The sequence below is a fragment of the Osmia bicornis genome, chromosome 9 (genome assembly GCF_907164935.1).
Source record: "Osmia bicornis bicornis chromosome 9, iOsmBic2.1, whole genome shotgun sequence".
Lineage (NCBI taxonomy): Eukaryota > Metazoa > Arthropoda > Insecta > Hymenoptera > Megachilidae > Osmia > Osmia bicornis.
In genome coordinates, this window is record NC_060224.1 from 10,251,001 (window position 1) to 10,265,223 (window position 14,223).

The 14,223-nt window shown below is 38.7% G+C and overlaps 1 protein-coding gene across 1 annotated transcript; it reads left to right on the plus strand.

Moving 5' to 3' along the window:
* The first annotated feature begins 6,873 nt into the window (after positions 1-6,873).
* Positions 6,874-10,804, plus strand: LOC114881947 (procyclic form-specific polypeptide B-alpha-like). Its single transcript, XM_046287196.1, has 4 exons — positions 6,874-6,892; positions 10,191-10,489; positions 10,574-10,625; positions 10,704-10,804. The coding sequence occupies exons 1-4, from the start codon at positions 6,874-6,876 to the stop codon at positions 10,802-10,804; spliced, it is 471 nt and encodes a 156-aa protein (XP_046143152.1).
* The last annotated feature ends 3,419 nt before the right edge of the window (positions 10,805-14,223 follow it).

Here is a 14,223-nt window from a genome sequence, read left to right on the forward strand (position 1 = left end):
GGATTAATAATAATAGATATAGATACTTGATTAGTATATAAGTAACAATTATCGATATGTTCTAAAAATACTGTCGAATTATTTAAAGGTTCAATATGTAATTTACAGTGGATTGTTCCGATGAAGTAGAACAAGAGGGTAAGGGTTGTCGGCCTGAAATAAAAAGTTTTAATCGATTACCATGTACCTTTAATTGTCGATTCTCCGACGGAAAATAAATAGTATACGTTGGAGGAGAGGCCTGTATTATTTCTGCAGGTCCTAACCATTCATGATCGAGTTTATTTCGTTTATGATCGTTATGTAGAAGAACTCGATCATCTATTTTGAATATAGTCTGTAATTTTATAATTTTTCTGTTTTGATCCCGTTTATAGCGAGCTTTGTTTTTATTGAGTGTTTTTATTGCCTCAGAAATGTACGTGTCGTGTCGTTTCTTCCAAAGTTTAAATAACTGTTCTTTTGTCATCGAAGGAGTTGCGGAAATTGTTGAGGGTAGATTAGCTTTGTGTCCGAATGTTAGTTCAAAGGGTGTATAACCTGTCGATTCGTGAACTGAGGTATTATAACCCATACAAATAAGTTTAAGATTTTCATCCCAATCGTTTTGTCTTTCAGCTGTACATGTACGAATTAAGTCTTTTATCGTTGCGTGTGTTCTTTCAAGGGAACCGTTAGATTGTGGATGGAAGGAGGTCGTTTTAACATGTTGGATTTTAAATGCCTGTTCAAACGTTTCCATAAGCTTACAAACAAAATTCGTTCCTTGATCAGTTAAAATTTGTCTAGGTGCAGAAAATATGTATACATAATGATCCAATAACTCTGGGATAATTGTAGTGGCTTGCTGATTTTTGAGGGGAACGAGGACAAGGTATTTTGTTAATTGATCTTGGATTGATAGGATAAATTGATTTCCTCTTTTTGTTTTTGTTAATGGGCCGAAAATATTCATGGCGATTTTAGTATTAGGTTCTATAGGTGTATCGGTTATGATAGCTTCTTCCCTTTGCCTAATTCTAACTAGTTTTTCATGTTGACAGGTTTCGCAATTTTTTATAAATTCTGTAACGTCTGCTTCTAAGTTAGGCCAGGGAAATTGTTCTTGAATTCGTTTTACAGTACGATTAATACCTAAGTGTCCTACTATTTCATTGTGATTTTCCTTCAGGATTGTTTCTTTTTCTTCCAGGGTGTAATCTCGCGGAGGTTCTGAACCGAATATAATTTTTACGTTTCTAAATTTTGTACTAAGAAATCGTATCATCATTTGAATGTAAACCTTTTCTAGTCGTGTTATTTTCTCGTCTCCTATTCCTATTGGGAAAGTAGTTTTGTGTCTATTGTCGTTAATTAGTTCTGCTAATTTATTTATCCATGTTTGTTCGTCGTAGTCACCTAGTAATTCCTTTGTTAGTTGGTAGAAGTGTGGTCGATTAATTTTTTGTGTTAGTGGTGCAGGTGTTATGTCTATTTTCCAATTTTCATATTCATTAAAATAGTCAGGATTTGGGGAAAATTCAGTTGGGACTTCTTCCGTTTCTTCTGGAGATGATATAGGAAGGTTGGATTCTTGTGAGGTGATAGGGTACAGCCGTGAAAGAGCATCTGCGGCGGTATTTTCTTTACCTTTTTTGTATTCTATGTCGTAATCATACTCTTCGAGTCTCAATCGCCATCTCATGAGTCTAGAAGAGGGATCTTTTACATCCTTTAACCATTTTAGCGCTTGGTGATCAGTCTGAATTATGAATTTTCTTCCTAATAGGTATTGTCTAAGTCTTTTGGTGGCCCAAACTATTGCAAGTAGCTCTTTCTCGCTTGTACTGTAATTCTTTTCAGGAGAATTTAGTGTTCTGGAGATGTAACAACAAGGATGACCATCTTGGGAGAGAATTGCTCCTAATCCTTCATTTGACGCGTCTGTCGTTAGAGTGAATGTTTTATTAAAATCGGGGTATTGTAGTACTGGGGCTTCGCAAAGTCTTTGTTTTAGTGTGTCAAAAGCGAGTTGTTGTTCGTCTGTCCAATGGAATGGGACGTCTTTTTTTACTAAGTCTGTTAGTGGTTTTGCAATTTTTGAAAAGTTACGGATAAATTTTCTATAGTATCCGGCTAGTCCAAGAAAAGATTTTATATTTGTAGAATCTCTAGGTTGTTTGAAGTCTTTTATTGCTTCTAGTTTTTTTGGATTTGGTTTAACTCCTTCCGCAGTTACTACATGACCTAAATATTCTAGTTCCGGTTTGAGGAATTCACATTTGTCGGGTTGGATTTTAAGTTTAAGATCTCTAAGCCTTTGGAATACGATTGCTAAATTCTGATTATGTTCTTGTATCGTCGATCCGAAGATGATAATATCGTCTAAGTAAACAAAACAATGTTTTCCTATTAAACCGCCAAGCGCCGTGTCCATCATTCTTTGGAACGTTGCTGGAGCATTTTTGAGACCGAATGGCATTCTATTGTAATGGAAATGTCCTTGTGGTGTAGAAAAAGCTGTATACTTTTTAGAATTGTTGTTCATAGGGATCTGATGGAATCCTGAAGAAAGATCTAACGCGCTAAAAAATTTTGCTTTGCCTAGGTGGTCCAGAATTTCATCTATATTAGGTAATGGGTACGCGTCTTGGTCTGTCAATTCATTGAGTTTACGGAAGTCGATTACTATCCTCCATTTACGTTTACCTGAAGCATCCAATTTCTTCGGAACTACCCAAACCGGCGCGTTATAAGGAGAGTCTGATGGTTCAATGATTTTTTTAACTAGCATATCATTAATTTGTCGTTCGATTTCTTGCTTATGGCATTCAGGTGGTCTATAACTTTTTATATTAATAGGTTTTTCGGATTTTAACGTAATAGCGTGTTCCGTAAGGGATGTACAAGGAAGTAAGTCAGTTTCTAAATTAAAAACGTCAAGATAGTTAATAAGGATTTTCTCTAAAGGGTCTCGTAAACTTGGATCAATATGTTTAGTTCTAATAATTTTTGCAAATTTGTTAATTTGATCGATTTTATCATCTGGTTCTATTTCGTTTGTAATCTGATGGTCTTGCTTACCAGTGTTGATGTAGCATATTTGAACAGGTTTTCCGTCTAGATATTGTGTTCGTTTTGTTGTTTTTCCCGGAGACAGTGTGTGAGGAGTAGTTTTCTGAAACGGTATAATTTTGTCGTTAATTTTTAATGATTCGTTATTGATTTCGTATTTATATTTTTCTAAGAATGGTAGGCCCATTATGCCGTCTTCTATTAAAGGAAATGAATCAGGGACTATGTGAAAGGTATGAGGTATTTGTTGTATCTGAATTATAGTCGTCTCGTGAGTAGTATGTTTGTCATTACCCATAAAGAATGTTTTGCTTTCTGTCGGCTCTATTCTTTCAGCTACTGATCGCTTGAGGATGTTGATTCCTGCTCCTGTGTCCACGAGTAGTCTTCCGATTCTCGACATTCCTGGAACTCTGCAGCAAATTTGTAGTAATTTTCCGGTGGTGCAGTTGATTCGGATGTTGTTTCTGTCACTTTGTTCTCTTGAGAATTGAGGTTGTTCACTCTTGGTGGTGGAATTTTTCCCTGGTTGGCCACTTGAAAATTTCGCGCGTAGCACTTGTCACTGGTGTGTCCTAATCTTCCGCACTTTGTACACTTCAAAGGTATCGAATGGTTTGGTCGATCACTCGGTGTATTTGGGCGTTGCCCTTGTTGTTTAGGTGGAGGAATTCTGGACTCGCGACGCGAGTCCACAGTTCCATGTCGGCTGCCATTGTTTGTGCCTCTATTAATAATTTCGGTTTACTTGGTATTACGAGCATGCCTATGTCCCTGCGGAGATTGAGCACATATGTTCGAGTAGCTTCTGTTTCTTCTTCTTCTATAGCTATCCTTCTTGAAATTGGATTTTGGTGTTTATTTTGAACGGCGTAAATTAATTCATTGAGTTGTTGTCTAAATCGTAGGTTATAAGACTGTACTGTTTCCGTTGCTCCTTGCCGTATTTGTTGTAACTTATTACGGCAACTACTAACAGTATTAGGTATTGAAACGTTCTGACGGAGTACTTCATAAAGTTCTTCATACGTTTCAATTGACGTGTATCGAATACTTCTTTTTGCGTTTTCCGTAATTTTTTCGATCAGAATTAATTTTAGTAATAATGTTTTCTCAGAACAATTACTCCTGGCATACCTGACTGATTTGATAAAATCTTCAACTCCTACATCATCTCGTCCTCGTAAGGTCTCGATGGTTCGAATGGCGTCAACTGCTTTCATCAGTTCGTTTGGCCTGATTGTTGAATTTTGGGGTGGTTGACGGGCCGTATGCATTTCATCTTCTTGTTGATTATCTTGATCTCCGCCGCTACGTCTGGTGATAGTAGACGCGTCTTCAGTGAGGGTAACCAGTTTCAGCTGCTCTGCAATATTTTGGATTTCTTTTGCACGGTTTTGGTTTTCTTCTCCTAGAGTTGTCAATTGTTGATTGATTCCTTCTTCCATCCGTTGCATCCTGTCCAAGAGTTGCCGTAGCATGTTCTCTTGTGCAGCAGGTCCGGAGGCAGTCATTATTGAAGATATTGAGGACTCAGAGGATAAGGAGGATGAGTCTTGAGAGGAAATGCTGGGTGGTTTTAATCGGTAATGTTCAAACGCCAGCTTTTACCTTAGGTTCGTTGGATCCTTACGTATCACGACAGAGTGGCACTCGTAGTCCCTTCGTCCGGAGTTCCGTAGAAAGCCCCCTTTGGAAGTTTCTCTTCGTGATGTTGAATGGATCCTGGCAGGATCGCCAAAATGTCACGTGGAAAGTTCACAGGTTTTTAAATGAACAGCACTTTTAAAGGTTTGGCACTTTATTTTTATAACATGATTTCGACTGACTCCGCTTATGTCCGGTAAGGTCTTTTATAATGTCGCTAGTGGTGGAGAAGGGGCCGATGATTGACAAGGTGGGATGTCCGCGAGAACGCGTCTTATCGAATACTTAAGTAGGTGGTCGTAATATGATGTTCAGGTGTCCGGTCGTGAGGACTTCGATTGTTCGAATATCGATCGCTTAGGCGGGTGGCCGTAACATGATGTTTGTCCGAACGTGGGAAGAATTCGATTAATGTACGTTTTAGGCGGCTGGTCGTAACACTATCATCATCGGCAACAACCGTTCTATATATCAAGCCATGCATTTCAATGCTGCATTTAAAACCTTCAGCAATAGCATCACTTTCCATGCTGCTAGAACTGACATATCGATCACAGTTTTTATAACATTTATGATGTTTTGGGGATGTAGCTTTTCGTTCCGCTATATCACATATTGTGCAGTATTTATTGCGTATGCCGATAAACAGAACTTTTCCTGTGCGGGAACCTACAATGGCATCAACACCGGAAACTGAATTATAATTCGTACCATACGATCTCTTCGTCCAGCTACCATCCGCTATGACAGTTATGTATGGGATACCGTCGACGACTTCATTGTTTTCAGAAGCTAATCGTCTTTCTTCTTCACCTGCTGCCTGCATGGTATGCATTGCGCTTTTCATAAACTCATCTAAGAGTTTTTCACGGTACCTGCGGTACGTCGATTCAGCCATGCAGGGCATGTCCAGGGCGGCGCATAATTCTTCTAATTGTGCATAGCCGATTCCGACTGTAACAGTCACGGTCGTCATGGCCTCATTCACATTCATTATATTTGAATGCATAGGTTCCGACCAAACAGTATCTTCGTAGTTGCACATTTGGCACTTGAAGAAAAACTGTGTGAGACACCCATGCTGGCGAGTACCGATCATTTTCCAATCGCGAAAATGACATTCAATACCTCGCGCATGATTGTCGAATGTTCTATGTATTGCATTCCAGAAGAACTGAACGTCAACAATACGGCGGCCATCTGGCACATTTTCCGAAATACGTCCTACATCAAGGTGTCCGACGTCTACGACGAGATTGCCGTCGGTATCGTCCAGGACGTTTTGTGCAGTGGGTCTCACACTTGTAGATTCGCATAGTACAACGACAGTTTCATCGTTTTTGCGAAGGACGTGATCTGAGATGCGCCCTACATCTGTATTTTCGCGAGGCACGTTATCTGAGATGCGCCCTACATCTGTATTTTCGCGAAGGACGTGATTTGAGATGCGCCCTACATCTGTATTTTTTCGAAGGACGTGATTTGAGATGCGCCCTACATCTGTACTTTCGCGAAGGACGTGATTTGATATGCGCCCTACATCTGTATTTTCGGGAAGGACATGATCTGAGATGCGCCCTACATCTTTAGGATTATTTGGGGAAAATAACGGATCTTTATTATAACATTTAGAAATTTGTAGATAGTCAGACATATCTGGCTGACTATCCTCCTTTACATTTCTTGCTACAGATTTCACTGGTACATAAGATCTCTCTTCGAAAACTGCAGCATCTTTAATCGTCGTTGTCGACAATTGCTTTTGTTTCTGTCGCCTGCAAGGTAAAACAAGTTAGAAATATTTGTAGGATAATTCATTCCAATTATTGAAATGTGTAAATCTGAAACACTTACAGTTTTCTATACCTACTGTTGAAGGAGAGCCTCTTACTTCCCGGAAACCTGTGACGACTCTTATTTCTTGTATTTCCCATCTGTGCTAATTTTTTTCACAAATGCTTGGAAATGTTTTCAATAATGTCTTCTACGTTACCGCGAAGACGTCTTATTGTTAGAAAGGAGTATATGACAACGCGGGCCATGGCAACGCGGGTCTTGGCAACGCGCTACGTACGTGTGAAACAAAAATGAAACGCCAACGCTGTGGCGTTTTCAAATTTCACTGGCACGGACAGTTCCATACGTCCTGCGGATGAGAGAGGTTCTTGGAATATGGATCTACGAAATCGCAGTAAGTGTTTCTTTTCATCTGTACCTCACCGTTTCAAACAGAATACCTTATTTAAAATTGAACCAAACGACTTGAAGTTTCTAGAGAAGCTATATAAATTAATGTATTCAGATATGTGCTTTTGTTGTCTTTATAATTTGTTCAAACTGTGAGAAAAAATTGTGAGGGGTAACTTTTCAACTTTTTTATGTGAGTCTATAATTAAAATTTAAAATATGTCTTTCGTAGATTCAAATGAGTTATGTGCATGCTAAAAATTTCATCGAGATTGGTCAATGCATTTAGAAGTGTTACGTGCGGAGCAGGCGTAGTGGTAGGTGACTACTCTGCGGTATGTTATGTTCCGACGCAACGCTTAAACACCTTCTTTGTGAAGGAAAGATAATATAGGATTCGGATTTGGTCTAGACTTATACAAGCCTCTCGCTCGCTGGATACAAGGTTTGGAAAGTACGCACTAAATTATGATCAAAATTTGAGTAAATAATTATTATATATTTTGACAAAAGAATGAATTATTACAAAAGTCTGATTGGTACACAAGTATGAAAATATAACGTGTATTCAGAAGATATTATGATTCCTTTAATTACCGAGGACAGAGAATCCTGATTTTGATTGGACTCACCGGATGTTTAGATGTACAGAAACGGTAAACGATTAATTTGATGAATTGCTCCCTTCTCTCTCTCTCTTCCTCTCGACGTACGGATGTTGGACAATGTTCTTGTTGAGTGAAACTATGGCCTTACACTAAGAGTTTTTAATTGTAGATGGTTCGAAAACTTGAGTCTTTATTTAACGAGTGAACTGAGTCTTTTCGTGTGACAGTTGATTTTCACGAAACTCTGCTCGACGTATTTCGCAATACTAAACGTTCCTCGGACAGAGAGACCGCGCACCTCGCGACTGTATGGCCGACTGTATCTATTGTCCGTAATCGGGTTTTTTATTAGAGTCGAAAATGCTGATTTCGCATGGTTTGGAGGAAAGAGTTCATTAGTATATGGACCTGTTGGAATGTCTATCATTGCTACATATTTTCGACGCAGCGTTTCGAGAAGAAGAGAGAATTTGTTGACGCTGGTGTAACGTCCCGGAATTATTCGCGAGCACGCTACTGCACCGACGCGTAGGGAGAGCGGTTCCCTATGAGAAGGCGACTCGTATTTATATATATATTATGTATTAATTATAGGAAGGGATTATAGGTTCGGGTGGCACGCGGTAAAGGAGTAAAATCCAACGCTAGATTCCTTTCTCAAAATGATAATATAAGTGTTTATTCAAGAAATTAAATGTGGTGTCTTGTGTATAATATAAAAATAAAATAAAAAAAGAAGGTAAGTAATATTAAAGAATATTGAACGTAATTAAATAACGTGATTAGATATTGAATTTAAATAATGAATTGAAGTAATTAGATATTGAATTGAATTAATGTAGTTAATTAACAAATGTTGCGCCCTGTGTTTGAAATACAAAAGAAAATAATGGTATTAGTAGTGTACAATGAGTACGCCCTGGATTGAAAAATACAAAGAAACTAACAATTGTGTTTGTGCCTAAATTGGAATACAATAAAAGAAAATTAGATTATTACAAAAATAATTCAACCTAAAATAAAAATACAGAGTAAATAAATTGATTAGTAAATGCGGTTCTAGATACGATTATAAAACTTGAATTTATAATTTAATATAATTTAATATAATTTAATATAATATAAATGATTCGAAAGAATTGTCGGGAAATTGGCCAAGATCCGTTCCGACGCTGTAGGAGTTGGCTCGTTCAGCCGCAGTTCGGTTTCTGGGCAACTTAGCCGTCAGTGAACAGGCCGCATCCAAGGAGCTTCTGCTTTCGCTCGCTCGTTAAGCTTGGTAGCGAACTCTGCAAAACGGTATCGTCGCTCTAGAGCCAGTGTACTGATAGGCCGCATCCAAGGAGCTTCGGCTTTCGCTCGCTCGTTAAGCTTGGGTGCGAACCTGACACGTAGGAGAACCGCCGCGAACCGATAGTTGAGCGCCCCGGGTCTGACGCGGAACCTTTGCCGCTTTGCCGACAAAAGAGTCTAAGATTACTGAATTCTATATAAATCGTATCATAGACCCGTCTCGGACTACGATCAGAATCGAAGTGAAAATTCTTTGCGCGGCACGCTCGTATTTATACCGGAGAACTGCTGACGTAGCAGTTTTTTTCTACCTGTGTTTTCGATACCGGAAGTGTTCGGACTTTGACCTGCGCGTACGTGACTCCGTGCGTATCGCTGTCTCTGTCTACGCGCTATTGCCGTCTCTTTCTACTCTGCGCTTGTTCCTATCTCTTTCTATTCGCTATTGCTATCTCTCTCTATTTATTTCGCGCGCTGTGTCGATCTTTTATCGACGCGGTAGAATTATCGACGCGGTAGAATTATCGACGCGGTAGAATTATCGACGTATATTCTGAAGTATATAAAATTTTTGTTAAACGTAAATATTAATAAATATAAGATTCTTTTTAATTATTAAGTATGAATATAATTATTTAAATCAATATAGTACAAAAATAAATAAAACGAACTGTTACAATTTGTAATTATATAAAAACGAAAAAAGTGAATAAATATATTAATACATATTAATTATTAAATTCTTTTTCTTTATTCTTCTTCCTGCTGGATGTTACACTGGTGACTCCAAGGAGGTCAGTCAATGAACCAACTTCCTGATTGCTGACGCTTTCGTAATTTTGAAATTGAAGACAATGGAATTTTCTTTGTCGGGACGTAACAGAAGTTACAAGTAATTAACTTTTTCGAGAATCGCGACTTTTCATCTAAGAACATAACTAGTCACGTTTTCACATGAAAAGTCACGATTTTTAGAAATTAATTACATGTAATTTTCAGCATGCACATAACAAATTAAATTTAGAAATGTCATATTTTAAATTTTCATTATAGGCTGAAATAAAAAAGTGAAAATTGCCTTTTGTAAACGCGTGTCCGCGAGACTATGTAACAGACGTTTCTTTCCACGTTATTCCAACGGTTTCTGCAGCAATTGTTACAGAAACCGTTGGAATAGTCGTCTGTTTGATTGTCTCGCGGACACGCGTCTACACTTTTACTATCTTTTTCCCGGTTTCCAAAAATTGTAATTTTTTATAACGACAAAAGTACATATCTTTGTAAATCAAGTCATTTAGTCAAATTTGAGGTACATATTCTGTTTTAATTTTGTGGAATAACTTGTGCAGAGACGATGTTTGGCTTCCGGTGTATTGTCAATGTTTTTCAATGTTTTTTTAGAAAGCAGAAAAGCGAAATCATTGGGGGCGCAGCCGCAGCCGCAACCCCAGGCGCAGCCGCAGTCGCAACCCCAAGCGCAGCCGCAGCCGCAACCACGGGCGCAGCCGCAACCCCAGGCGCAGCCGCAGCCGCAACCCCAGGCCCAGCCGCAACCACAGGCCCAGCCGCAACCACAGGCCCAGCCGCAGCCGCAACCACAGCCGCAGCCGCAACCCCAGGCCCAGCCGCAGCGGCAGCTGCAGCTGCTCTTGCAACAGCAGCAGGACATGCATCAAGACATGCAAAATTCGGGGTATATCGTAAGTAATTTCTTTACTTTCCTCCTTTCCATGTTATTTCTGCACTGCATTATTTATATACAATAACAATGTTTATTTTTCCAGCAGCATGCGCCGGAACACCAACAAAACCTACAAACAGGTGATACTGTAAGTCGTATTTTTACGTCCCTATTTGCACGTTATTTCTGTTATTCATTGTTTATACATAATAACATAATATTTATTTTTCCAGACATACATATCAATGGAGCAGCGGCGGCTGGAGCGGCGGCTGGAGCGGCAGCGTGTGAGAGTATGCCGCCAGCTGTGGCGCCAGGCGAACCTAAATCGTGAGAAAGTAATTGCATCTGTTTTCGGAGTACGTTTCTGTTATTAATCCTAGTATTTCATTCCACAATGTTTGTTTAATGGATCTATTCGAATTCTCTACTCCACAATTTTTTGGTTGTAATTTCCTCATCAATGTCTGAATAAATGCTGAAAATAAAGAAAAAGCAATCATATTATTATATATTGATACATTGTACACAACAACATTAATTTCCAATAAAGAATGTATTGAACAAAATAAGGTTTAATATTTCTTTTACCTTAAACATATTTCCTGATATATCCTGCGAGAAAGAAATTGCATCTGTTTTCAGGGTACGTTTTTCTTATTTGTCCTATTATTTTATTCCACACTGTTTAATTTCTTTAATGGATCTATTCAACTTTTCTACTGCATAATTTTTTGGTTGTAATTTCCTCATCAATGTATGAATGAATGCTGAAAATATGCAAAAAGAAATCATATTATTATATATTGTTACATTATACTCAACAACATTAATTTATAATAAAGAATGTATTGAAAAAAATATGGTTTAATATTTCTTTTACCTTAAACATACTTCCAGATATATCTTGTAAGAAAGTAACTCCATTCAATTTCCACATGTTTTTCACTATATCTGTCAAACGTTACACATAACTATTTGACCTTAGATATATGTAATCATATACTTCAGCATGCATACGCATTCAAATTGCATAGGAACTTAAATCTGTAGCGTACGTCTACGCATATAGTTTTTACTGCCTGATCGAACGGAGTTGGGAAAAGGTTCGCGTTGTTCCGTTAGGAATCAAAACTCTTTTTGTAACACACCGTTTATTCTTTGATCCAAATTGTTACTTTTATCGCGACGCTCGGACTTGTTCTGACGCGCTTTTTCTACCCAAGTTTTTTTCTTGTCTTTTTCTAGGTTGGTGATACTGATCGTGCGCCTGCGCGCTACAAGTAGGTCCCTACAAATCGACGAACAATACCACCATCTGCCGATTTCTAAAAGCAATGATTTTAAAACGTATGGCGTCCAAATGGCGCGAATCCAAATGGCACGACGTCCAAACGGCACGGCGTCCAAAAGGAACGCGTCCAATCGGCACGGCGTCCAAGTGGGACACCCCCTGTAATTACATTACATTATATTACATTTTTGGTTTTCTTGGGCGAAAGCCTAAGATGGCGCTTCAGGGGGATACGCCCCCTATATTGCCCAACAAATATTATTGGCGCTAAAAATACAAGTCGTTTATACAATTTTCAAGCAATACAACTCATTAAACTCATAAAACGCACATTCATTCTTTGATCATACACAGTCTTAAAAATATCATTTATTTTCACACACCACTTATTGTCCCTTCTTTTTACCTCAAAAGAAATTTCACTCTTAGTTTAATTATATTATTTTACCCATCTTGTCTAGGAACCTGGAAATGCGCTTAACATCAGTAACATCTTTATTAATTAATAATTCGTTAAGCTCTTTCCTACTTTCATGGAATCTATCACAGTCCCAAATGACGTGTTCAATGGATTCTCTTTCAGCTCCACATATGCAACTTTTATCTTCAATTAAATTTTTTCTAAATAGGGACTCTCCTAGGTTAAAATGGTTCGCCCTGATTCTACTCAACCTTACTAAATCCCCTCTGTCTATACTGTCAAACCAGGGTTTCCTCGCTCCCACATTGTTATTCTCTATAGCAAAATATTTCGCTCCCTTAAACTCCTCTATTCTTCTTGCTCTTTCATGGTTTCTTTTTCATGCCCCCTCCATAATATATTTCGTGATATCGCTTTTCGCAGTACCGAACTCGAAAGATTCATCCCCATTTGTCGCCTCACCCGCCTGTATGTCGGCCCTCTCACTGCCCTCGATCCCAGCGTGACTAGGAACCCACGCCAAGCCCAATCTACCTTTACAATTTCCACCATTAACTTCATCTTCATCTTCCCCTTGAGATTCTCCATTTAATTTACGAAGTTCCCTAACTATCTCATATATCCATGGGTTATTACCCTGCCTTCTAGCGAAACTTTCTAATTTCCTTAGGACACTTCCAGAGTCAGTTATAATTACGACTCTATTGTTAGTCCAATTATTTCTGACTGATTTGACCGCTTGCAAGATTGCAAAGGTTTCAGCCAAAAAAACCGACGTTGCCCTCTTTAGGGACCAACCCTCTTCCTGCCACTCCGCTTCCAATGTTTTAGTAACCATCCCGGCGCCTGTTGCCTCTGACAGAAACCTTTTAGAACCATCCGTATAAATTTCGACAACACCAGGCGACACCCCCTCTCCGAATAACCTATTCTTAATTTCCTTAGCCAGAGCTACATCTGGTATTTCTTCTTTTTTCCTTTTTTTCCCAGTTTCCCATTCCACTGATATACCACCCTTTTCTACAAACTCACATAGAATGTTTCTTTCCTCCCTCCCTATATTACCATTTGTCGCCCTATTAGCAAAGGCTTCAGTGTTATACCACGTCCTTATCCACGGGTTTAAATCCTCAGGAATATCCTCATCTCTAACCACCAAAGTTCTCATCAGGGATTCATACATCAAACCCCCACCCTTAATTCTCTGTTTCAGAATGAATCTCTCCAAAAGGGCCTCAGCCCTTGATTCCAAATCCATTATTCCAGCTTCTACATTCATTACATTTATAGGGGTAGACATTCTATACCCCATCGCTATACGGATACCCGCATTATGCAACCTCATAATCTTATTCATGGCTTTATTACTCTCCCAAAAAAAGATAAATAGGCCGTATTCCATGACCGTCCTTATCAATCCCTTAAAGAATATCAACATTGTACTTGGTTTAACACCCTTTTTAATACCAGCAACAAACCTCAATATATCCAACCTTTTTCTAACTTTATTTACAACATATTCAATATGTTTCCCAAAATTGAGTGCACGATCAAGCATAATTCCCAGAAAGAGGACCTGGTTTTCCCCTTTGATCATCACATCGCCTATTCTAACCAGACATGAATACTTATTCCTATCTCTTGCCCGAGAGAAACTAACCACCTTCGACTTTTCCTACGCCAAACCCAAATCCAATCTTTTGAGATTCAATATAAGTGCATCCACTGCCCCTTCTATCCTGCCCTTTAATTCTTTATAGTCATTTCCAGTCGTATAGATCACAATGTCATCCGCATAGAACAAAATTTTGACTTCCCATTGCTCAATATTCTTTCCAACTTCCGAGGTATAGATATTATACAACAAAGGGCTCAGAACCGATCCCTGGGGTAATCCCCTCTTAATTTCTCCTTTAACCTCCTTCGAGAACTTCCTAAGACAAACCGCACTCCTGTCAGTCAACCAACTAGATATGAACCGCCTAATTTTTTCAGGACAGGGCTTCCTCTCCAGAAAGTTGTTCAGTTTCCTATCATT